Source organism: Megalobrama amblycephala, linkage group LG4 (assembly GCF_018812025.1).
Source record: "Megalobrama amblycephala isolate DHTTF-2021 linkage group LG4, ASM1881202v1, whole genome shotgun sequence".
NCBI lineage: Eukaryota > Metazoa > Chordata > Actinopteri > Cypriniformes > Xenocyprididae > Megalobrama > Megalobrama amblycephala.
The window spans coordinates 2,400,515-2,427,845 of NC_063047.1; the positions used below are offsets into that span (position 1 = coordinate 2,400,515).

Below are 27,331 nucleotides of genomic sequence, written 5' to 3' on the forward strand. Positions count from 1 at the left end.
TGGAATTTCAACTAGTAAGAAATCAATTCTTGATATCAACAATTGAATTTGAATGGCAGCCTATGGTGACATTTCACTAGTGAAAATTCAAGTACAGATGTCAAGAATTATAGTTGTTATAGTGGAAATGTAATTCCTGATATCAAGAAGTCATATCCTGAGAATGAATAAAAGTCAAAATGGCTTGCCATATAGGTCTCATGTCCAGATATCGGATATGTATCTGACTTAAAACCACATTTGGAAGTGGCTCGGATCAATGTGAAAAAATCAGATCTCGTGCATTTTTTTTGTGTTTACACATGTGCAACAAATTCAGATCTGTGTCAGATGTGAGCAAAAAATCTGTTTTTTTGTGTCAGTGTAAACGCAGCCCTTGTGAATGATTGTATAATTTAATTCACAACCTCACCATCATGATTTTATGGACTTTTATGGACTTGCAGTGTAGTGTCAGAACCATATAAAGAGCATCTTCTGTCTGGATGTCAAGATAACAGTTGCTGTGGTGTTGCTGGTGAAGAGTGAAGACTCAGGATTTACAGGAATAGTAAGTATATACTTTTAAGCTTAAGGTAAATAATGTTGTTTTAACAATAGCAAGGCAGTTAAAAGGTTTAATGGCATTATAAATTACATTTGACAATCATATTATGAACAAATCCAGCATTTTTCTGTAATTAACTTTAAAATTTAACATGGTCAACAGCAGAGACCTGCACACTTTCAAAAGTGCATAAATAAACAATCATGATTTGCGGGATTCGTATTTCAGTGATAGTTTTCAATTTTCTATACATCAAAATCTGTGTAATGTTCTTTATATATATATATATATATATATATATATATATATATATATATATATATATATATATACTGACTTGCATGTGGACTCTATTGTTTTACAGATGAGTGCATCCAAACCCCAGGAAAGGTATGTAATCCTGCTCAGATTCATGGAAGCATTAAAATAAGGTTTGTACTACATACTTACACAATTAAAGTCTACAACAAACTGAACAACTATGAGAATAACTGTTTAAAATAAACTGCAGACTTAATTGCATTGAAATCTAGAATATTAAATATCTAAATATCAAAGAAGTTAAATTCAGGACTGTTCTGTCTGTCGCTGCAGCGGTGAGGTGCGAATCGAACCCTCTCTGAATAAGAATGAAGCAGAGTTTATAGACGGAAGGAGAAAATCTGTTCTACAAAGCCTGAAGAAGCTTCAGATAGAGTGCACTCAGGTAAAGCTTCTTATTTTATACTTCATATATCTGAGATGACCTGTGAATGGTGCTGTGGCCGATGAACATCACGCCCCCCCCCAGGAAAACAAATTAAATATATTTGTTCAATAATATGTTTTGATTATTATTCAGAATTTTGAGGATATTTTATGATACTATGCAATATTTAGACAAATTTTATTAGCTCTTTTTCCCTATTGAAAATAATACGCATTTTTTTTTCTAATATTTTTTAGAATTATTTTTCAATTAAAGCAGTATTCCATGTTAAAATAGAGACAAAGCATTTAAAATCCAATTTTTTGAAGGTAGTTTAGTGCCATCTGGTGGGAGTAAAAAAAGAAACTTTTGTAATGCCATGTTGTAACCACTAGATACCTATTAGGGGTGGGACGGTTTGCTGTAAAAAAACGAACCGTTCGGTTCTCGACTCATTGTTCGGCACGCGCTTGCACTGCGGTTCATCCCAAATCTGATGATGCATCTATAATATGGTTTGTTAAAAACAATGTGCAAAACATGTATGTTTCAGTCGATGGATATGCATTCTAGTTTCCCAATACGTTACAACAGCGATGTACAAAACAGTCACTCATTGTAAACAAATGTTCAATGATGTGCCAAAAGCTCATTTACACCGTCATCACCCTGGTGTTGATAGTGTGCGACGCTAGCGCAGGTGAGACCTGAACATCTCACGTTGCTATATGTGTTTAAACTAAACTCATTTAAACCTTGCCAATTTAAACATTCAACCGTAAGACGCGAAAGAGAACTCGTGCGCGCTGTGAGGAGATTCAAGTGTACTCAACTGTGGCCTGTTGCATGAAGCTAGTTAAACAAACTCTGAGTTTCAGAGTAGGTTTAGAGCTGACAAATCCAAATAAATCCAACCTGGCTTAGATCAGGATCAGCTGTTGCACAACGCTCGGTATAAACTTTCTCTGTTAACTCAGGTTTAATCCAGAGTTTGTGATTAAAGGATTAGTCCACTTTCAAATAAAATTTTCCTGATAATTTCCTCACCCCCATGTCATCCAAGATGTCCATATCCTTCTCTCTTCAGTTGAAAAGAAATGAAGGTTTTTGATGAAAACATTCCTGTATTTTTCTCCTTATAGTGGACTTCAATGGAGACTTCAATGTTTATTTTATTTGTATCTTAGCTCTCATGTATTTATTTGTGCCGTTTCTTGAAGTTAGATTATTTGTTTTCATTTTCTTTATCTTTATTTGACAATTGTCCTATTTTTTTCACACTGAATCGAAACCGTGACCCTAAAACCGCGATACAAACCCAACCGTGAGAAATCTGAACCGTCCCACCCCTAATTCCTATAGAGTTCTATATAAAGTGGCTTATAAATTATCTAGTGTTTTTAAACATAAATGCTTATTTTTATTGAGATTTGGATTTATACTTAGACACTCTCAAAGACGACTTTTTGTCAAGCTTTAGTTTTCTTTCTTTTTTTAAAAAAATGTTGATTTGAAGTGTCAGTTTATGTATTCATTTTACTACAGTCAAACCTGAACACAGAGGAGGGCATTTTGTTATACATAACAGCAAAATTCAATAAAAATGTAACAAAAAAATCTGGGTCTGATCTAATTGCAACCTCTTATTTGAGTCTTTTAGCTCAATTTGACCATTTTGTTGGTTCATTTGTGTGTACAGAGCCGGCCCTCCCTATAAGCAAACTAAGCGGCTGCTTAGAGCCCCGCCGCCACCAGGGGGCCCCCAAGAGCAAATAAAATGACAGCTTGATTTTGACATTGTGCATTCTATCAGTTGCAGTTCTGGCGCATCCGTCTCAATACTGTAAAACTTGACGTTCATTCGCATCACATGTTACACTCACTCACAGGACACTGCACTTATCGCAATCACAAAAGTTCATTATTTGCATGTGCTTAAAACAATGCCGGTTAAACATTTCATTCACGTGCTGTTCTTAACCAGAAGCATGCATGCACACTAAAAGCCTGTCAAACATCCTCCGATTAGTGGACTTTATCTTTTGCATCTGCACTAATACTGTCAAATACACACAAAGTTTAAATAAACAGAGTTGGTTATGTCTAAAGTGAAAGTATTCAGTTGAGATAATATCGGATGCGTGTCTGTATTTTAGATGCGTGCCGGTCTTAAAGAAACAGAAGCCTAAAGCCCCGGGTATACTTCTCTTCTCTTCTCTTCTCTTATACTTCAGACGCGTCCGAGCGCGTCTGCATTATGTATTATGTTTGGAACCTCACATGCCCCGAAATCGCGAGATGTCAGGGAAAACATAAGACTGCAAGTTAAATGAATTATATAATACATATAATCTGGTAGTAAAATATAAAGTGTCGCGCATTTTATTGATGCAAAGATGAATGGGATATGTGTATTTTGTACATCATTTGGAACTGCTTTTTATTCACTAAGCAGGATCGGAGAAGAAAAATAGTGCATCCACCATTGCAATATAGTTCAGAAGATACACCAAGAGAACAAGAAACAAAAACGATGGAGAAGGCATGCTTCTGAGTAATAGTAAACATGCTGCCCTTGTCCTTAAAGGTGCCCTAGATTCAAAATTTGAATTTACCTCGGCATAGTTGAATAACAAGAGTTCAGTACATGGAAAAGACATACACTGAGTTTCAAACTCCATTGCTTTCTCTTTCTTATGTAAATCTCATTTGTTTAAAAGACTTCCGGAAAACACGCGGATCTCAACATAACACCGACTGTTACGTAACAGTCGGGGTGTACGCCCCCAATATTTGCATATGCCAGCTCATGTTCAAGGCATTACACAAGGGCAGCCAGTAACATCTGGATCTGCACAGGTGAATCATCAGACTAAGTAAGCAAGAACAACAGCGAAAATGGCGGATGGAGCAATAATAACTGACATGATCCATGATAGCATGATATTTTTAGTGATATTTGTAAATTGTCTATCTAAATGTTTCGTTAGCATGTTGCTAATGTACTGTTAAATGAGGTTAAAGTTACCATAGTTTCTTACTGTATTCACGGAGACAAGAGCCGTCGCTATTTTCATTTTTAAACACTTGCAGTCTGTATAATTCATAAACACAACTTCATTCTTTATAAATCTCTCCAACAGTGTAGCATTAGCCATTAGCCACGGAGCACAGCCTCAAACTCATAGAGAATCAAATATAAACATACTACTAAATAAATACTTTACTCACATAATTCGAAGCATGCATACAGCATGCATGACGAACATCTTGTAAAGATCCATTTGAGGGTTATATTAGCTGTGTGAACTTTGTAAATGTGCTGTAATATAATCGAGAGCTCGTGTGGCAGGGAGCACGCGAATTAAAGGGGCGGCACGCTGAAAAAATCAGTGCATAGTTAATGATGCCCCAAAATCTATGGGGTATTTTGAGCTGAAACTTCACAGACACATTCAGGGGACACCTTAGACTTATATTACATCTTTTTAAAAAAAAGTTCTAGGGCACCTTTAAAGGGATAGTTCACCCAAAAATGAAAATTCTGTCATCATTATTTTTACTCACTCTCATATTGTTCCAAACCTGTATTCATTTCTTTCTTCTGCTGAACACAAAATAAAATAAGATATTTTGAAGAATGTGGGTGTATAACCAACCATTTGGTGGGTTTTTTCAAAATATCTTATTTTATTTTGTGTTCAACAGAAGAAAGAAACTCATACAGGTTTGGAACAATATGAGAGTGAGTAAATGAAGACAGAATTTTCATTTTTGGGTGAACTATCCCTTTAATGTTAATAATATATTTATTATTGTTATCTTAATTTCTTACAGGTCCATCTAAACTGTTCATTTTATGTAATTATTTAAGTATTTATTTTAACACTGTCCATTCTATACATTTACATTTATTTTTTATATAAAAAGATACTGTTTATCATTAGTTATTTTAACCGAGGGGCCCCCAAATTAAATTCTGCTTAGGGCCCCATCAAAGCTAGGGCCGGCCCTGTGTGTGTATAATAATGTGTTGTGTGCCTGTGAATGTGTGTAAGTGAGTTTGTGTTTGAGTGGGTGTTTCTGTTGTGTACTCTCAATGTTTTAGAGTGTAACCTCTTCTTGGCTGTTTGTTCACATTTGCAAAAACTTGCTCTGTGTTAGTCGTGCTAGATGATATGTATGTGTGTGTGTGTGTGTGTGTGTGGGAGGGGGGTGAAGGGTTGGATGTGTCTATTTTGCACTCTTGACATTTTAGAGCGTCCCCCCTTCATTGCTGTGCGATGCTTTGAGTGGTGTGTGTGTTTCAGGATGAGGTGCCAAACATTGCCTTACTGGGTTCTGGAGGAGGACAAAGAGCCATGGTGGCTTTGCTGGGATCCCTGGTTCAGCTCCAGAAAACAGGTCTTCTGGACTGCATCCTTTATCTGAGTGGAGTCTCTGGATCCACCTGGTATGAACACTGACACACACACAAAGAGAGAGAGAGATGGGTTGAATGCCAAAAATAAGAGCATATGTTGTTCCACTGAAGGTGTATGGCCTCCGTATATCAGGAACCAGACTGGTCCACCAAACTAGAGACTGTGAAAGACAAGATCATTCAGAGACTCAGTGGTCCTGAAGTCAGCTGGACAGAAGCATTTGACAAACTGAAGCATTATTACTATGGGAAAGACCACTTCAGTCTGACTGACATCTGGGCAGTGATGGTCGTCACGGCATTTGTGAAAGAGGTCTGTAAATAGCCTATTCATGACCCGGGACAGATCTGGAAATTATTTAGGGTGGCACGACGACTATGAGGAGTGACAACACCAAAGCAAGCAATAATGCATATTTCTTGTGGATTTATGGCCTGACAAAGACATTTGAGTCCATTAATATGCAAAACAGTTGCATTTCCTTACAGGGACCACAAAGCAATCATTATACTTAAAAATAAATAATTAAAAACAAATAACAGACATTTTTTATTAAGCACATCAAAATATCTAATTCTAAAACATCTCTACTACACAGAGAAGTCGAGTTGTTGCCTATGTTAATATACAGTAAAACGCAAAATGAATACACAGATACAGTTGCAAGAAAAAGTATGTGAACCCCTTGCAGAATCTGTGAAAATGTGAATAATTTTAACAAAATAAAGAAGATAATACAAAATGCATATTATTTTTTATTTAGTACTGTCCTGAGTAAGATATTTTACATAAAAGATGTTTACATATAATCCATAAGACAAAAAATAGCTGAATTTATTAAAATAACCCCATTCATAAGTATGTGAACCATTGATTCTCAATACTGTGTGTGGTTACCTGATGATCCACGACTGTTTTTATGTTTTGTGATGGTTGTTCATGAGTCTCTTGTTTGTTCTGAACAGTTAAACTGAGCTCTGTTCTTCAGAAAAATCCTCCAGCTCCTGCAGATTCATCAGTTTTCAAGGATTTTTTGCGTATTTGATCCCTTTCCAGCAGTGACTGTATGATTTTGAGATCCGTCTTTTCACATTGAGGACAACTGAGGGACTCAAACACAACTATTAAAAAAGGTTCAAACATTCACAAACACGATGCATTAAGAGCCGAGGGGTGAAAACTTTTGAACAGGATGTAGATGTCCAAATTTTTCTTATTTTGTTTAAATATACATTTTTTTCATTTAGTACTGCCCTTATACATTTTTTTCATTTAGTACTGCCCTTCGGAAGCAACAGAAGATACTTTCATGTTTCCCGGAAGACAAATTAAATACAATTTACCTTGATCTTCGAATTCAAAAACTTTTCACCCCCGACTCTTAATGCATTGTGTTTCCTTCTGGAGCATCAGTGAATGTTTGAACCTTTTTTAATAGTTGTGTTTGAGTCCCTCAATTGTCCTCAGCGTGAAAAGACGGATCTCAAAATCATTCAGTCACTGCTGGAAAGGGTTCAAATATGCAAAAAATGCTTGAAAACTGAAGAATCTGCAGGATCTGGAGGAATTTTCTGAAGAACAGAGCTCAGTTTAACTGCTCAGAACAAACAAGAGACTCATGAACAACCATCACAAAACAAACAAACAGTCGTGGATTATCAGGTAACCACACACAGTATTGAGAATCAAGGGTTCACATACTTTTTTAACGGAGATATTTTAATAAATGTCAGGTGCCATGTGTGTGTGGTCAGCACTCTGGAAAGGGAGCGTGACGTGATTGGCTGGGTGCAGAGCCTGGTGATTCTGTGACAAATATAGTATGCTAAGCTATTCATAATACTGGAAAACAGAAATATTACACAGAACAAACTGTCATATTAGTTAAGACAGCATATTTGAAATCTTATGCTTATCCCAAGAATAACTGTTTTTACTTTTTCTATGTACAGTACACTAAACCAAAAACATCATGATCAAAGAATTGAAATAGTTATTACCCACATAGAAAAAACCTATATAAACATATATGTTTCATATGTGACATATATAAAATTGGCCGTTTTCCTATATTATATGTACATATATGTACATATATGCACACATATATATGTACACATATATGTACATATATGTACACATATATATATACACATATATATACACATATATACACATATATGTACATATATGTACATATAATATAGGAAAACGGCCAATTTTATATATGTCACATATATTAAAAACGTACTCGGTTACTAACGTAACCTCGGTTCCCTGAGATACAGAATGAGTACTGCGTATGTGGAAAAGTCTCCCTTTTCCCCCGTCACTGAAGCCTTTTTCAATAACGCAGTGTAACTGCACCGTCATTGGTTCACTTATAGACAAGTTGTTGAACCAATGGCGGCGCGGCATAGCTGCGCGGCCTATGGCGAGAAAGCGCGCGAACTTTCCCGCCGAAATGGGCAGGGTTAAGGGCTATATAAGCAGGCGTTTCGCCATAGGATTTCAGTGCCAATCGACTGAAGCGACGACTCTGAAGCTGCAGCCTCGTGGCACGGCAAGTAACGCAGTACTCGTTCCGTATCTCAGGGAACCGAGGTTACTCCTGTAACGGCGTGAGGCAGAACTCGTAAGAGGCCGTCAATCACACTGAAAGAACCCGAGCTTGTAAGGTCGGGACATCAAGATGGTAGAACCTGACAAAAGTGGACGGCGAAGACCAGCCGGCCGCCTCACAGATGTCTTTTATGGAAACTCCGTTGGACCAAGCCCATGAGGAAGCCATTCCCCTAGTGTAATGGGCTCTAATTCCTATGGGGCATTAAGCACCCAGAGAGGAGTAACACAGATTAATGGCGTCGACTATCCAACATGAGAGACGCTGTTTTGAGACTGGAGACCCTCTGGTGCGGCCACCAAAACAAACAAAGAGCTGATCTGACTGCCTGAAAGGCTGAGATCGCTCCACATAGGTCCTCAATGCCCTGACAGGGCAGAGTAATTCCAGCTCTCGTTCATCCGTAGAGGAAGGAAGAGCAGAAAGCGAGATGACCTGCGCTCTAAACGGGGTTGAGAGCACTTTGGGAACGTAGCCATGCCTGGGTTTCAGAATGACCTTAGAATCATTAGGTCCGAATTCGAGGCATGCAGGGCTCACAGAGAGGGCATACAAATCGCCAACACGCTTGACCGATGCTAGTGCAAGTAGCAGAGCGATTTTTAGCGTCAGGGACCTGAGGTCAGCTGAACGCAGCGGCTCAAAGGGGTTACCTTTTAGGGCCCTGAGGACCAGAGAAAGGTCCCAAGTGGGCATGGTAAGGGGACGAGGTGGATTTAATCGCCTAGAACCCCTTAAAAAACAGACTACAAGACCGTTTCGACCCTCTGATTGGCCAGCAATAGGAGCATGGAATGCTGCGATGGCTGCCACGTAAACTTTAAGCGTTGAAGGGGTGCGCCCCATATCCAAACGCTCTTGGAGGAAAGACAGTATGAAGGATACGTCACTCTCCACAGGGTCTATGTTGCGTGAGGAACACCAATCATCAAAGACCGACCATTTTTGAGCGTAGAGGCGTCTCGTGGACGGGGCTCTCGCCTGAGAAATGGTATTTAGAACGTCCCCGGGGAGGTTAGTCGGCTCCCATTGAGGGACCAGAGGTGTAGAGCCCAGAGCTCTGGCTGTGGGTGCCAGATCGTCCTGTTTGCCTGAGAGAGGAGATCCTGTCTCAGGGGAATTGGCCAAGGGGCTCTCGTGGAGAGCTTGAACAGCTCAGAGGACCAAACTTGGCTCCTCCAGAGCGGGGCCACCAGAAGGACTCTGTGTTGGTCTTCTCTGATGCGCCTGATGACCTGGGGGATCAGTGCGATCGGAGGAAAAGCATAAAGGAGCGTGCTGGGCCATGCGTGGGCCAGAGCATCGACTTCCTTCGAGAAAAATGTTGGGCAGTGAGAGTTGTCTTCTGAGGTGAAGAGGTCTATGTCCGCTTCCCCAAAGAACTCCCAAATCGTGAGAACCGTCTGGGGGTGGAGCATCCACTCGTCTGAGGGGATGTTGCTCCGCGACAACATGTCTGCGCCCAGATTGGTCTTGCCAGGAATATGAGTCGCTCTGAGTGACTGAAGTCTCGGCAGAGCCCATATCAGAAGGCGTTTCGCCAGAGCGCACAAGCGGCTGGACGAGAGACCTCCCTGGTGGTTTATGTACGACACCACTGTCATGCTGTCCGATTGGACTAAGACATGGCGTCCTGTCAAGTGAGCCTGAAAATATTGAAGGGCTTTCATCACTGCTAGCATCTCTAGACAGTTGATATGTAGACGGCTTTCCTCGTGACTCCACGAGCCTTCGTGAGACCGCCTGCAGGGGTACTCCAAGACTGAACCAGGCAGGGTTCAACCAAGGTTTCAGGGCTAGAAGACAGGCCCGATTGACCTTGAGACATAGGCGGCCGTGCCGCCAGGCGTTTGGAGTAACCCGGAACTTCAACCAGTACTGCAGAGGCCGCATCCGAAGAAGGCCGAGCTGTAGCACCGGGGAGGCGGAAGCCATCAACCCTAGCAACCTCTGGAAAAGCTTCAGAGGGAGATAGGCTTTGTTCTTGACTGAGGCCGCGAGCTGCTGAATCGCCAGAGTGCGTTCCGGCGAGACTACTGCCGTCATACGGACTGAGTCGAAGACTGCCCCCAGAAACGAAATTTGCTGGCTGGGGCACAGCGAGCTCTTGGCAAAGTTGACCCTGAGACCCAGGCATTGCAGATGGCTGAGGAGCACGGATCTGTGGTGCTCCAGCTCGGCTCGCGAACGGGCTAGAATGAGCCAGTCGTCGAGATAATTTATAACCCGGATTCCCATTTGTCTCATAGGGGAAAGCGCCGCGTTCATGCACTCGGTGAAAGTGTGAGGAGCCAGAGACAGCCTGAAGGGAAGGGCCGTATATTGGTACGCCACCCCCTCGAATGCGAATCTCAAGAATCGTCTGTGATGGGGGGCTATCTGGATGTGAAAATACGCATCCTTCAGGTCCAGCGAGCAGAACCAGTCCTCGGGGCAAATGTGCACGAGGATCTGCTTCAGCGTCAGCATTTTGAACTTCCGTCTCATGAGGGAGCAATTCAAAAGTCTGAGATCTAGGATGGGTCTGAGACTGCCATCCTTCTTGGGGACCAGAAAGTAGCGGCTGTAAAAGCCTGACTCGCGCTCCGCAGGGGAAACTATTTCCACAGCTCCCTTTCTTAGCAACGTCATAACCTCGGCACGGAGGACGTGAGCGTCGTCCGGGTTCACCGAGGTTTGAAGCACCCCGCCGAAGCGAGGGGGCCATTGTGCAAATTGGAGCGAGTAGCCCTGAGTTACGATCCCCAGGATCCATTCTGACACACCGGGGATGGCTTGCCAAGCCTCGGCCCGAGTGACAAGGGGTTGAATGACATCGGATGACAGGCCGCCGGTGAGGGGGCCGTACACTGAGAGAGGTGGAAGAGGAAATTTGCTCTCTTTTTGATGAAGTAAAATAGTGTTCGCCGTGAAAACGGTGTTTTGAGTGGGCGCAACAGGTGTGGGCCCAGCTACAACATGAAGCATGTTTCCCACGCCCGGAATTAAACGAGGCGGAGGGGAAACTGCACGTAGGAGCTTTTGGGGTGGTCCGGTCGCAACGAGACAATCCCCCATCCTCTTCCTTTTTGAAAAATCAGGACGTCTTCAGAGTCACCGGGTCCAGCACAATTTTGGGCCGGGGTCCCTGGCGTCTCGGGAAGGGGGGGCGCTTTGCAGGGCGTGAGCGCTGGCGGTGCTCCTTAGGCGGCGCTGCCTGGGCGGCGGGTGGCGTTGGCTTGTTCTGCTGAGCCGGCGCAGTCCTGGGGCAGCTGGAAGCAGAAGCAGAGCTGGAGCGCTTGGGCAGAAAATGTCTCATAGCCTGAGACGACTTCTGCGCCGCGGTGAAGCGCTCGGTAAAGCCATCCACTGCTGGCCCAAGTGGTGGCGCTCCAACACTACCAGGCTGACCATTAAACGGCCAATGGCCTGGGCCGTAGCCTTCGTGGCTCGCAGGGCTAGGTCGGTGGCGCTGCAGAGGTTCTGCACGTGCCACATGAGTGGCGCAGCATTTGCATCAACGCCGCCGCCGTGATAACGGCGATTGGGGGGCTCTTTTAGAGCGGCGAGGGCCGCGGAAGCTCTGATGGAGTGGTGAAAACCACTGTTTATGCTCTTTTAGAGCGGCAATAAGCCGCGGAGAAGCTCTCAGGAAGGCGCGCCGGATGGCGGCAGGAGACACGCTAGGAAGCGGCCGGAAGCGGGAGGCGGCGACTCGAGGACGGCGCTACGGGCTGCAGTCAGCGAGGGCGCCGGCGCTGTCTCCGACCGGCGAGTCCAGCTGAGTCCGCTGCGGGAGCCTCTTCTGACGGCGGCGAGAGCTTCTTGAAGGCGGCGAGCTTCTTCGGCTTCAGGCGGAGATCAGCGAGGAGAAGTAGAAGTCGTAGTTGAGGGAGAAAGCACTGAAATCCTATGGCGAAACGCCTGCTTATATAGCCCTTAACCCCGCCCATTTCGGCGGGAAAGTTTGGCTGCTTTCTCGCCATAGACCGCGCGGCTATGCCGCGCCGCCATTGGTTCAACAACTTGTCTATGAGTGAACCAATAACGGTGCAGTTACACTGCGTTATTGAAAAAGGCTTCAGTGACGGGGAAAAAGGGAGACTTTTCCCCATACGCAGTACGAGTGAAGTATCGAAAGGGAACCTATATCAAAACCTATACTGAAACATATATGTTTATATAGGTTTTTTCCATGTGGGAAATTCCATAACATGCCAATTACATGTGATACCAATTTCACGTGTTCGCACATACATCAGTTCTTGCATAATTTTTTTCGTTAATTCTTAGTTTTTGCCTTGATAATAGAAAATATGAGCTAGGCATCATGTATGACAGTCAAAAATGAGATATGAGCTACAAAATGACCAGATCCTGCCATTAGCTATATAGAAGACATATCTTGTATGTATAGGGCTTATATGTGGATATGAAGAAGCAATACAGGAGACCTCTATTTCCTGTATATGCACATATATGCACCTCATTTTTGCCTATATGTGGCATATATACGCATATATGCAGCATATATGCAGTATATACGGCATATATGCAGCATATATGCAGTATATATACGCATATATGCAGCATATATGCAATATATATACGCATATATGCAGCATATATGCACATATATACAGCATATATATTATCATATATGTGCATATATGCAGCATATATGCGCATATATCCACATATAGGTTCTTTCCATGTGGGTAGAGCTGGACGATTATGGCCTAAAGTCAAAACCTCGATTAATTGAACATTTTTCCTTGATTACGATTAATGAACGATTATTTCATTTTATTTATTTATTTATTTTGCCCTCATAGTTCACTTACAAGGTTTGTACTGTAAATATGATTGACTATGAAAAGGTGGGATAAAAGTGATCTGACATCATAGCTCACTATCAGCAGTTATTTTATTTATGGTTTGTAACATTTCTTACAGGTTTCTGCTCGTTGTAAATCAGATAAAGATAAATTAGCACAGTCAAGTCAAGTCAAGTCAAATTTATTTATATAGCGCTTTTACAATTGGTAATTGTTTCAAAGCAGCTTTACATATTAGAAGCACAGAAAAAAGGGAAGTGGTTAAAAATAAGCTGTACAAACAAGCGTGGTAATATGTAACATATACAAGATGGTGCTACATTAAGCCAATGTCGGCTGACTCCCAGGGGTGGAAAAAGCCCCCTAGGAGAAAAACCCAGCGTGCTAACACTGGGAAAAAAGTCCTAGGAGGGAAAAAACCCCTTGGAAGATATATATAATATATGTAAATGGATATGGAGATCAAAATCTGAATTATAAATTTTTATTATAGAGATTAAAAATAGATTATATATAAATATATGTAAGCGGATACGGGGATTAAAAATCTGAATTATAGATGCAGCCAGAACTGGATCTGTAGGCCCATTGTCTCCTGGGCTACGTTGTAGTCAGGTCCAGACACAGGTTCTCCATCTGATCTGGATACGGCCTGGATCCAGCACCCGGCAAACCTCAGGATAAGCAGAGAGACAGATATTAGCGTAGATGCCATTCTTATTCTGATGTACAGGTATATCTAGTGTTATAGGAAATGTTCTCGGTTCCGGCCGACCTAATTATTGCAGCGTAACAATCCTTTAACGGATTTGAAAAATGTTAATGTATTGATAATGTGTTATGTGTATGCAAGAGCAAAGAGATGTGTTTTTAGTCTAGATTTAAACTGACAGAGTGTGTCTGCTTCCCGAACAATGCTAGGAAGATTGTTCCAGAGTTTAGGTGCTAAATAGGAAAAGGATCTGCCGCCTTCAGTTGATTTTGATATTCTGGGTATTATCAACTGGCCTGAATTCTGAGATCGCAATAAACGTGAAGGACTATAATGCATTAAGAGCTCACTTAGGTACTGGGGAGCTAAACCATTTAGAGCTTTATAAGTAAGTAGCAAGATTTTAAAATCTATACGATGTTTAATAGGGAGCCAATGTACTGTTGACAGAACTGGACTAATATGGTCATACTTTCTGGTTCTAGTAAGAACTCTAGCTGCCGCATTTTGGACCAACTGTAGTCTGTTTAAAAGCCGAGCAGAACAACCACCCAGTAGAGCGTTACAATAATCTAGTCTTGAGGTCATGAATGCATGAACCAACTGTTCCGCATTTGTCATTGAGAGCATATGTCGTAATTTAGATATATTTTTTAGATGGAAGAAGGCGGTTTTACAGATACTAGAAACATGACTTTCAAATGAAAGATTGGTATCGAAGAGCACACCCAGGTTCCTAACTGAGGACGAAGGTTTAATGGAGCACCCGTCAAGTGTTAGGGAGTATTCAAGGTTTTTTCGTGAGGAAGTTTTTGGTCCAAAGATTAGGATATCAGTTTTTTCTGAATTTAATAATAAGAAATTTCTTGTCATCCAGTTTTTAATGTCAGCTATGCATTCTGTTAGTTTTGTGAATTTGTAGGTTTCGTCAGGGCGCAAGGAAATATAGAGCTGAGTATCATCAGCGTAGCAGTGAAAACTAACACCATGCTTCCTAATTATCTCTCCTAAGGGCAGCATGTACAGAGTGAAAAGCAATGGTCCTAGTACTGAGCCTTGTGGTACTCCATATTGAACTTGTGATCGATACGACATCTCTTCATTAACTACTACAGACTGATAACGGTCAGATAAGTACGATTTGAACCATGCCAAAGCAATTCCACTAATGCCAATATAGTTTTCAAGTCTTTTTAAAAGAATGTTGTGATCGATAGTGTCAAAAGCAGCACTGAGATCTAATAACACTAATAGAGAAATACAGCCACGATCGGATGATAAGAGTAGATCGTTTGTAACTCTAACGAGAGCAGTCTCAGTACTATGGTATGGTCTAAATCCTGACTGGAAATCCTCACAGATTCCATTTCTTTCTAAAAAAGAGCACAGTTGTGTTGAAACTGCCTTTTCTAGTATCTTTGACAGAAAAGGTAGATTCGAGATTGGCCTGTCATTTACTAAATCTCTCGGATCTAGTTGAGGTTTTTTAATAAGAGGTTTAATAATAGCCTGCTTAAAGGTTTTTGGCACGTATCCTAGTGTTAAGGATGAATTAATTATATCAAGAAGTGGACCTACGACCTCTGGAAGCATTTCTTTCAGTAGTTTAGTCGGCATTGGGTCTAACATACATGTCGTTGATTTTGATGATTTGATAAGTTTAGATAATTCTTCCTCTCCTATAGCGGCGAATGATTCTAGTTTTACCTCAGGGACACTACAGTGCACTGTCTGAAGCGAAACTGTGGACGGTTGCATGTTTTTAATTTTCTCTCTAATATTATCAATCTTGCAAGTAAAGAAGTTCATAAAGTCATTACTGCTGTGCTCTATGGAAACGTCAGCAGTTGAATCTCTGTTTCTAGTTAATTTAGCCACTGTGTCAAATAAATACCTAGGATTATGTTTGTTTTCTATTAAGAGATTTGAAAAATAAGTAGATCTAGCATTTCTTATAGCCGTTCTGTACTCAATCATTTTTTCTTTCCACGAAAGGCGAAAAACTTCTAGTTTTGTTTTCTTCCAACTACGTTCAGTTTTTCTAACAGCTCGTTTTAGAGCCCGAGTGTGCTCATCATACCACGGCGTTGGATTAGTTTCCTTAATCTTCTTTAGACGTAAAGGAGCGACTGCATCTAATGTGCTGGAAAAGAGAGAGCCAATAGTTTCTGTTGCAGCATCGAGTTCTTCTAAGTTGTCAGGTATACTAAGGCGATGAAACTGCTCGGGGAGATTATTTATAAAGCAATCTTTAGTGGTAGACGTGATGGTTCTACAATATTTATGGCTGGGTGGTGGTTTTGTAGCCTTGGCTAATTGTATTATACACGAGACTAAATAATGATCTGATATATCATCGCTCTGCTGTAGAATTTCAACAGCATCAATATCAATTCCATGCGACAGTATTAGATCTAAGGTATGATTACGACAATGAGTGGGTCCTGACACGTGTTGTCTAACTCCAATAGAGTTTAAAATGTCTGCAAATGCCAATCCAAATGCGTCTTTATTATTATCTACATGGATATTAAAATCACCAACAACAAGGACTTTATCCGCAGCCAGTACTAACTCTGATAGAAAATCAGCAAATTCTTTGATAAAGTCAGTATGGTGTCCTGGTGGCCTGTATACAGTAGCCAGCACAAATGTCAACTTACATAATGTTACATAAAGCACCATCACTTCAAAGGAGTTATATTTAAAATTCTTTTGAATGATTCTGAATATATTACTATAAATTACAGCAACACCTCCCCCTTTGCCTTTCTGTCGAGGATTGTGTCGATAACCATAACCTTGAGGACTAGATTCATTTAAAGTAATGTAATCGTCTGGTTTTAGCCAGGTTTCTGTCAAACACAGCAAGTCTAGTTTATTGTCTGTGATAATTTCATTTACAATAAGTGCTTTTGAAGAAATAGATCTAATATTCAGTAACCCAAGCTTTATCATTTGTTTATCTGATTTATCTGTGATTTTCATTTTTTGAACATCAATTAAATTTTTACCCTTAAAAGGTTTCGGAAGTTTTTTGTATTTACTAGTTCGAGGTACAGACACAGTCTCTATGTGATAATATCTAGGTGAAAGAGTTTCTATGTGCTGTGAATTATTTGAGTTCTGTGACGTGAGGCGGCTAGCAGACGGTCGGTTTAGCCAGTTTGTCTGCGTCCTGATCTGGGCCCTGGTTTGTCATGTTTCAGCTCTAAGACTATTTGCCAAATTTCTAGAGAGAAGAGCAGCACCATCCCGGGAGGGATGAATACCATCTCTTTTCAACAGATCAGGTCTGCCCCAAAAGCTTTTCCAATTGTCTATGAAACCTATATTATTCTGCGGACACCACTTAGACAGCCAGCCATTGAGTGATGATAACCTGCTAACTATCTCATCACTCCGACGAACAGGAAGAGGGCCAGAACAAATTACTTCTGCTGACATTGAATTTGCGAGTTCACACACCTCTTTAATGTTAATTTTAGTTATCTCCGACTGGCGAAGTCGAACATCATTTGTGCCGACGTGGATAATGATTTTAGAATATTTACGTTTAGCATTAGCCAGCACTTTTAAATTTGCTTTGATGTCAGGTGCTCTGGCCCCCGGCAAACATGTGACTATGGTGGCTGGTGTCTCTATTTTCACGTTCCGTGTAATAGAATCGCCAATAACTAGGGCACTTTCAACAGGATTCTCAGTGGGTGCGTCACTGAGTGGGGAGAACCTGTTTGATGTTTTAATCGGAACGGAAGAGTGGTGTTTGTTCTTGCGTGTCTCTAATTCTGAGATTCTCTCTGTCAGCCTGACAATATCCCTGCATTTATCACATGTGTAAGGCTCACTGCTGACAGAAAGAGCTAAGCTGTACATGTTGCATTTAATACACATGATAATCGTCGGACATGACTGACCGTGTGTTTGATGAACGCCGTCCGAAAAACTGCAACGCACACGGGACTCGCTGGCTGGATGTCTCGGTCGCTTGCCGGTGCCTGGGGCAAGGGTGATGTGCGGGACGCTGTACCTCGCGGTGGATCGATGAATGCCGGGCAGCAACGTCTCCACAGCTTCCCGATCTGGCGAGGACAGATCAGAATAACATACATCTGATAAATCCGCCATTAAATCGACAAGGAAGGTTGGTTTAGAGGAAAAAAGAAAGTAGACGGTAGCTAGCAGGCTATGGCTAACACTAGGTGATTACGCTGGTGGATTGCTAGTAATAAATCGTTCCGTTTAGTAATACTATGCAATAGGTTAAGTAATCTAGTGAAAAATAAGAAAGTTATATTATGTGAATAGGAATAAAGAGAAGGATTTAGGATAAACTCCACGAAGCTCCGAGCGTAGGTCAGACAGCAGGCAGGCAGCAGCGTTGAACCGGAAGTTCGCTCAAAGAGTCGAAGAGTGCGTGAGTGCGTGAGTGCGTGAGTGAATTAGTCATACCGTCTCTATTAATTGTGAAGCTGTGGGTTGTAAATAGTTCCTTCAAAAGTAGAAAAATATATGCTATGACTTTTGAGTTTCTTTTGAGTTTCTAAGCTACTTTAGTGATAAATCACAGGACAGCGCTGACAACTAGTTCCTGCGTTCCTCTCTGTGCGCGCGATCTTTACGTTTTGCGCAGCTTCTGTTTGTATGAGAGTTCATGCCACAATGCAGCTGCGTGAGCATGGTAGCTCGATATAATAATACACATCCGATCGTCTAATTGCTTGAATGTCCAAACCATAAAACATATACAACTGACAAAGTTTAGTGAAGACGCAAGGCTCACTGCTCGCGCGCCATCACTATGTCTGTGTTGAATAGTGATGTGTCGTTCTTGAACGATTCGTTCATTTTGAACGAATCTTTAATGTGACTCGGGAAGAACGAGTCGTCTCGGGGGGTGATTTGTTCAGTCGCGCATGCGCAATATTCTATAGGTTCTGTACTGCTAGTAGCAGTTCACCTGTTTCAGTCAATGCAGTCTGAGCCGGAAAGAGAATTGATTAGTTCACTTCATGAGTCTTTCGGGTTTTTGAGTCGTTCCTTAATCACGTGACAGACCCATACGCTAAATCAATGCAGTCAATACAGTCAGGCTGTGTGACCCAAGCACATTATATTTCTAAGTAAATAACTTTAACTCTCCAGTTTTATTTCAGTTTGGGTTACAAGTGTTAAAGCTGAAGTTATCATAATCTTAATGTTTTAAACTCTATTAATGCATGCCTGGGTGATTTGTCTTCTGTCCCTTCTGAGCATAAAATCATTTTACTTAATAATGCTCTTGCTGCCAATTTGGAAATGTTTGCACCTATTAAAACACACCTTGTCTCTTTTGTACATGCTGCTTCAATAGATCTTTCAGTTGATGGTGCTGCCCTAGAGCTAAACAGTAAACTAAAAAACTTGGTGTTATCTTTGACGCCACTTTGTCATTCGAGCCTTTTGTCCAGAACACGGTAAAGACCGCATTTTTCCATCTTAGAAATTGTCAGGAAATGAACATGGAGAGAGGATTCAAGTGCAAGTAAAACAACGTTTATTGACAGAATACGCTGTACAATAACTTCACTCCAAATGGGCAGTTGTTGCAGTGACAGAGACGTGCTGAAGCGATGGCGTGCAGAGACAGATGAACAGGGTGGCGCAGGGCTGCAATGGGTATCAGAAACCAAGGAATAATCCAACCCAGACACGGGCACAAGACGAAAGTCCAGAACTTCAGGAAATCAGGAAGTGAACACAGAAACACGACACCAGGACAGCCTGCAACAAACTGACAAAGACACCATGTAGACACACACATTAAATAGCAAACACTGAACAAGACATGGCTGGCAGCACATCACAATCAGACAGGTGGGTGACGCCCACACAATCCCTCACTCACAGGCAACACACACCACAACCACACGAGGGCAAGTAAGTGAACCCATGAACCGTGACAGAAATATTGCACGTATTCGGCCAATGTTGTCCTTTTCTGTAGCTGAAAAACTGATTAATTCTTTTGTTTTCTCAAGAATTGACTATTGCAATGCTCTCCTTGTTGGAGTGTCCAAATCCTCTCTTAACAAATTGCAATACTTGCAGAATTCAGCAGCTAGAATTTTAACTGGGGCTATGGCTGGTGACCATATAACTCCTGTTTTGAAGACATTGCACTGGCTGCTTGTTAAATACCATATAGATTTTAAAATTTTAATGCTTACATATAAGGCTCTGCATGGACTCGCTCCACAGTATTTGGCAGATCTTTTAACATCTTACACGCCAACTCGCAATTTACGCTCTTCTCAGCACAGTCTCTTAGCTGTCCCCAAAACAAGATTACGATCCAGGGGTGACATGGCCTTTTCTTCATATGCCCCAAAACTGTGGAACTCTCTCCCAACTGACATTAGGGTTGCTAATTCTTTAGCTGTCTTTAAAACCTTGCTTAAAACATTCTTTTTTAGGGAAGCTTTTATTTGATTTTTTTTTTTTTTTTTTTTTTTTTTTTTTTTTTTGCTTTGTATGATATCTTGTATTTTATTGTTGTGTTTTTCTTTTATGTAGTTTTCTTGGAAAGCGCCTTGAGAAAGCAATTTTTAAAGGGGCTATACAAAATAAATTTATTATTATTATTAAACTAACATTAATAATTCAAATTCAAAATGTTATTTGCTTTTAATTTATGTCATTATGTCCTTTCTGAGCAATCTTCTTATACATATATTAGACCAATATGTCAAGTCTGCCTAGGAAAAGCAATTATTATACCAGCAAACTGAAAATTGGAGTAAAAATGAACAAACTAGGCTATAAATACTTTGTATTGTAGGCTTGGATTATATTACTATATAGCCTAGTGTTTATTTACAGATAGACAGTCAAAAAGATAAATATAATCAATATTTTATTTATAACAGGGCTTTATTTATTTATAAAATAATAACACACCACAGATCCTCAAGAAACAGTAACAAAAACATAGTGACAGAAATGTCAGAAATAGCGTATGGGTCTGTCACGTGATTAAGGAACGACTCAAAAACCCGAAAGACTCATGAAACGAACTAATCAGTTCTCTTTCCGGCTCAGACTGCATTGGTTTAGCATATGGGGCTGCCTGTCACGTCATTAAGGAATGACTTAAACCTGAAGACTTGTCAGACAAGAGGTGAGGTGAGCTTAAATCTTAATGAAGACCCAGGTAAAGAATGAATTAATCTTTTCTGTATCTTATAGCATTGTAGTTTTGTATTGTTTGTAGTGTGATCAACATTTGCATAAGTAATAGATGTGCTGTTGAAGTAACACGTAACATTTTAATTACATTTTGCTAAAATGAACGAAATGACTCGAAAAAAGATTCGTTCATTTTGCTGAAAGAGACTCAAAAGTCTGAGCCGGTAAAATGATCCGTCATGTGGCTACACACTCGGTAATGCTTTTAAAGGGGAAGTATTAACAGGATAAAAAAAACGAAATAACCAACATGGGAAAATTACGTCGGTTAGAGGTTCTGAATTTCGGTTTCGATTACTTTTCGATTAATCGTCCAGCCCTAATAGTTATACATTTATTTCCATTCAAAAGTATGAAAAAAAGCTTAAAATATTCCTTAACCTGTGGCTCCCTCTAGTGGACAACATTTTCAGATGAAATGCTGATCATTAAAGGTGCTCTAAGCGATCCTGGGTGGAGTAACTTTCTGTTGACGTTCGAAGTGTTTTCAAACAAAACAGAGGCTAGCTAGACCCTCCCTCCTCCTCCTCCTCCCCCTCCCCTCTGTGCTTCCTGAAACAGTCATGAACGCGCATTTAAAATTATTCTTGTCGCTTATTGGCTGGAGCATGTTTATTATGTTTCGTGGTCCAGGCTGCACCAGTTTGTTTTTATTGCCGTTTTCGGAGCTTGTGGCGACTACAGAGATGCGTTTTTTTACAGTGTGTTCAGGGGACTAGCAGCAGGAGCTAGCGGATAGTGAGGAGATGTTTGCTGTATGTGACAAAAAATGTTTTGGCCTAAAAACGCGTGACATCACTTAGAGCACCTTTAAGAAATTACTGTTAGCTTCCCGAGCATCATAACATTTATGAAACTAAGCATGTTTGCTCAAATTGCAATGCAAAGTTTCACATTAAGTGTTTTCCCATTGAAACCCATTAATGCTGGGTTAAAAACAACCCAAGTTGGGTTGAAAATCAACAAACACAGCGACTGGGTTAAATGCTTGCCCAACCTGCTGGGTAGTTTTATTCAACCCATCTACTGTTTAAAAATGACTATATGTCTGGCTTGAAATGAACCCAAAATTAAAAATCAGACACATAATTATTAGAGGCAAAAGTAATAATCAAAAGGTGAACATTTATTAATAAGCAATTTAATAAATATTTATTGTTTAATTATTATTCATTAGACTTATTAATAAATGTTCATTGTTAAACATATTAATAAATGTTAATTTCCAACATATTTTGGATTAATTTTAAGCAAGTAATACAGTCATTTTTAAACAATAGTTGAGTTAAATAAAACTACCCAGCAGGCTTGGCAAACATTTAACCCAACTGCTGGGTTAAAACAACTCAATTGCTGGGTTTGTCCATTTTCAACCCAGCATTTTTTTTAGTGTGTATAATAACTAACTCTTAATATCAGTCGAAAGTTGCATTGTTTCGTTGCATTAACACTAGGTTGGTTATTCCCTACATCAAACAAACAAACAAAAAGACCATATTGAGTAATAATAAGAAAAAAAATATTTAAACAAGTATTCTTTATATTTGTTTTAATATGTCTTGGAGAAATACAGTTAACTAGCTATATAAGATGGGCAGCAGAGACCATCAGGTGAGTCACTATGCAAGTTGTTATCACATAGGTTTGATCATTTTTTAAACAAAATAAACTGCTTAAATGAATACATACTGGTGATTTTTTTTATGACTGAGCACTCTTTTAATTCACTTACCCAGCAACATCACATATAAAAAATATCAATACTAAATAGCCTAATATATTCAGAGACATGTTTTACCAAATATATCCCAGTAACTAAAGCTTAAATATAATACTACAATATATTGCAATTGTAATTATAGACAAATCGAATGCAAGCACATGCCAATGAACAAATAGGTCTACCTAACAATAATTAATGCAACACATCTGATACGAGCATGTAACCATGCAATATATTTGTTAATTTTGTTGTGCTAACCTTAGGTTGTTTTTTTATGCCATTGCAGCACTTTTACATTATTTTTCTAAGTAAACATGCGCTTGTAATGCTTCCTCCAAATTATGATCATTTCCACCTTAAAGCTAAAATATTATCACGTGTTATCCACACGTACATTATCCAGACGCTTCTCTATGGAAGGCCAAAAGGTTCAAAAACACGTGAAATTTAACGTACATAAAAATATGCGCATTTCACATGTTAGATACGTTTTGTTTGCGCATATTTCACGTGTTGTTGATGTGTTCAATTTCATATGTTTTTGAACCTTTTGGCCTTCCATATTGGTCAAGGCTTCTGCTCACGGCAAGGTACATGACGATCAACATGACTAATAGCTTAGTTAGCAAAGTAAATGCATAAAACACACCCTGTACCCGTTTCCTTGCGTGTAGATCTGTTATCCTCTCTCAAAAGTGATTTACTGAGCGCAAGCATCAGTTGTGTGCTCGGTTATTAATGGCATTAAAATGCCGACATACCTTTGACTTTTGTACTTCAAAGTCAGTTTTATTCTGAACATTTCTCACTAAGTCAAGGAGTCATATTTCCTGAGAAAATGTTGCTCAAGTTTTAAGTTGAACTTGTTGGTGATTGAAGAAATTGAATGTATTTGTCCCCGGTCTCTACAATAACATGAAGCTGCAAATACTGTGTTCTCTATAGATCGATGAACACACACTCACAGAGCAGTGGAGCCATCAGAGTAAAGACGGTAAAGTCCCGTTTCCCATCTACACCGTGATCGACAAGAAGTGCAAACACCACAATATCGGAGGTCTGTGTTTGTCTGAAAGAGAGAGAGATAATGTGTTTGTTTCAGCTGTTATATAGACGTGTTTCTGTCTGCAGACCCCTGGTTCGAGATCACTCCTCATGAAGCAGGTTATTCTCTCACTGGAGCGTTTGTGGACGCCTCCAACTTTGGCAGCAAGTTTCACAAAGGCTCCAAGAAATATCAGCAGGATGAATTTGACATGCTGTACCTGCAAGGTAACAAGCTCTGTTAAAGGGGAGTTTAATATTATTTGTAATATCAGCTTATATTGTACTACATTGTACACTTACTGTATGTCATTGACCTAAATCTCAGGTGTGTATTATTAGCTTATTGCGTAAAAATATGTACTATTTATGTTATGTGTTAGGGTGTCCACTGTTTTATTGTAGACTTTATGATTGCTGATATTCTCTGTTTTTCTGCAGCTCTATGCGGAAGCGCTTTAGCTGATGAAGTGGAGATTAAGAAACTCCTCTGGCAAAAGATAAAAGGTTTTGAGGACTGAATTCGGCTTCAATTTATTTAACTGTTATTTCATTACCGTCCATTTGATTTGATTTGATTTATTTTTTTCTCAGATTTCTTTCAACAAAAGGAAACAATACTTGAGGAAACGGAGAAGAGTAAAGCCAGGGACAGAAGTGTTCCCAGTGGGCCTATGGGCCAGGGTAAGTAGTAAATTTACATAGTCTATATCCTTCCGTTAGCCCAGACGAATTGTTCAAAAACCCCAATCCGTTTAGTGTGCTCAGTCTGTCTAAAAGTGCTCATCAATGTCAAAATGTTTGAGATATCCAATCAAATTGAAGGAGGTGGGATTTACTGTCCACAGAAACCGAGCAGCGTGGTACTTTTTAATGCTTGAAGAATGCGAGCCGAGGTAAGATAAGCAGCCGAACATGACGAGACAATATACATCAATATTTAACGACTGTTTACAAGAAAAAAACAACAACAAAAAAACTGTTAAATGACGGACATTCATTTCCAGGGATGCACTTCTGACCTTTTTGGATTTTTCATATTTTAATGTCATTTACGTTATTCGTCACACAATGCACAAAGAAACATTAACGTAGCCTAGCCTAGCCTACAGTTTTCAGCATATCAGATAAAAGTGAATGTTTGTGTATCTGTTGTCGGATTTCTTTATTAATTTCACAATCATTTGAAAATTCTTCATAAAACTCGAAATATCATTCTCAAACTTACACTAAACATGGCAAAACTGGCAACTTTCATATTCAAGTGACCTATGTCCTGTGTTAGGAAAGTGTCTGAAATATATAATTTTCTAATTATTTCACATGCATTACTATTTTATAGACTGGCGATCAAAAGTTTGAAATAAGACTTCTTTAATGTTTTTGAAATAGGAAGGTGGAATTTATTTGATCGAAAATACAGTCAAATAGCTGTTTTCGATGTGGATTTATTATAAAATGTAATTTATTCCAGTGATCAAAGCTGAATTTTCAGCATCATTACACCATTCCTCAGTCACTCAGTCAGTTGGCTCCCTCTGGCTCCCCTCTCGGACCCCCAGAGGGTTTCAGCAACGAAACATGAAAAGTGGGAGAGACACAGTAATTAGCGGGCAAGTCTAAACGAAATGATACTGGAGTTATTGTTTGATAATTTGAAAAGGCCCTACAAACCTGGGTCTGAGTTTTCTGCATGGAAGTCTTAGCCGAAGATCTCTGGTAGACAGCCAAACCCATTGTCTCACAGTGTACTGGGGATTGGGACGTCAATGTCGGTTGGCCTGCATCTCCTGCCTTCTCACGGCACGCTGAAAGTGTTGGTGAGCTTGATCCCAGGTCTCCTCGCTTCTTTGCATCCACTCAGTAACAGACGGTAGATTGGATGGTTCCCCAGACCATGGAAATAATGGAGGTTGGAAGCCCAAGACACATTGAAAGGCCGTGATACCAGTGGCAGGTTTTTGAAGAGAGTTTTGGGCGTACTCTGCCCAGAGTAGGTGATGACTCCAGTCAGTCTGGTTGCGTTGGCAGCAGTGTTGGGCAAGTTACTTTAAAAAAGTAATTAGTTACAGTTACTAGTTACTTATCACAAATAGTAACGGACTTAGTAACGTAGTTACATAATTATAAAAGTAACTAATTACCAGGGAAAGTTACTATTGTGTTACTTTAAAAAAAATTAAAATATGTCAAATAACTTAGAATCCCCTAATATTAAATATATGTCTAAAAATAAATTATCTGACTCATGATTCGCTCTTGCTCAAGACATGAAATTTCTCTAAACTGTACTACGTGTTGGTAGCCATTAAAGAAAACGTAGTTTCATATTTATGTTTAAATAGTGTTGTTGTAAATTCATCTATTTGATTATGAAAAGTGAACAGCATGAGTAAGATGCATCATAAGATGCGCAATATATCGGGAGACATGGAGTAGGTCAGACAGACATGATTTTGACCACTTCATTAAGTTTTGTTTTGTAGAAAGCCTTTCTTTAAAGTGAATTTCATTTTGTAAAAATTGTATCTTAATTTTAATCAATGTTTCTTCAACCAATTGCCTGGATTTAATAAATAAGAAGCAAATATAGCAGAAAATATAATCATGACAGAGGCGCCGGCGCGATCACAGGGAGCACTGGAGCACGTCTTACAGGCTAAATGAACCAAAACTCAGCGGCTGCTTGCCTCACAAACATGAGAAAAATATCTATAGAAAGCTTGAAATATCCAATTTAACGAAAACGAAATAATTAAAAACGAAAAGAAATAGGCTACTCTGATTATGCACTCTCTCTCTAGGTGCGCCCAATATTCGGAGATGATGAGAGTCAGCAAGGTCAGCTTCATCTTTGCAGCCGACACTGATTCAGAAAACATTTATTAATAAACAATACAAATGTCTAATTGCTGTTTTTGTCACATTCATAATCATTACTTTTGGCGGTTCCGGTTCTTTATGGATTCGCTTGAGTGCTATATAGCCTATATTAAATGCTCATTATTATGGTTTATTCTCTCCAGTATTTCAGAAATTAAATTAATATAAATGTGATTAGTCAAATAATGGCTTAAATGAAAAACTACTAGTTGACTAGAAAAAAAAAAAAAAAAAAACTTATTTCACATAGGCTATTTTCGATCCAGCATGTCACAAAGGGTGTTCTGGTTTGAGCTCGTGCTCAGCTCGCATGCTCATAGACACACACACACAGAGCATTGAACATTATTATCAGTTTAAAATTATATTTGAGTATGACTAACCCCAACACACACCAGAGAAAACACTTTGCAGGTCATATGGCTGAGAGAGAGCCAACTTGGATGAAAACTGCTTCAGTGAGCTCAATTATAGTAGCGCAGCATTTTTTTTTTTTTGTCAGTAATGGTAACGGAGTAGTAACGGGAGAAAAAGTAATTCGTTTGATTACTCGTTACTGAAAAAAGTAACGCCGTTAGTAACGCCGTTTATTTATAACACCGTTATTCCCATCACTGGTTGCCAGTAGGTGCATAAGAATCTG

At 39.9% G+C, this 27,331-nt stretch overlaps 1 protein-coding gene across 1 annotated transcript in view; it reads left to right on the plus strand.

Annotated features, from left to right (window-relative positions):
• Positions 1-269: 269 nt before the first annotated feature.
• The window catches only part of LOC125266278 (cytosolic phospholipase A2 gamma-like), a 55,382-nt gene continuing 28,320 nt past the window's right edge, over positions 270-27,331 (plus strand). Inside the window, exons 1-9 of the mRNA XM_048186793.1 lie at positions 270-550; positions 912-937; positions 1,142-1,253; positions 5,546-5,688; positions 5,770-5,971; positions 23,707-23,818; positions 23,893-24,033; positions 24,247-24,312; positions 24,400-24,489. Coding sequence (XP_048042750.1) covers positions 912-937; positions 1,142-1,253; positions 5,546-5,688; positions 5,770-5,971; positions 23,707-23,818; positions 23,893-24,033; positions 24,247-24,312; positions 24,400-24,489 — 892 coding nt within the window. The 5' untranslated portion in view covers positions 270-550. The remainder of the gene's footprint in view (positions 551-911; positions 938-1,141; positions 1,254-5,545; positions 5,689-5,769; positions 5,972-23,706; positions 23,819-23,892; positions 24,034-24,246; positions 24,313-24,399; positions 24,490-27,331) is intronic.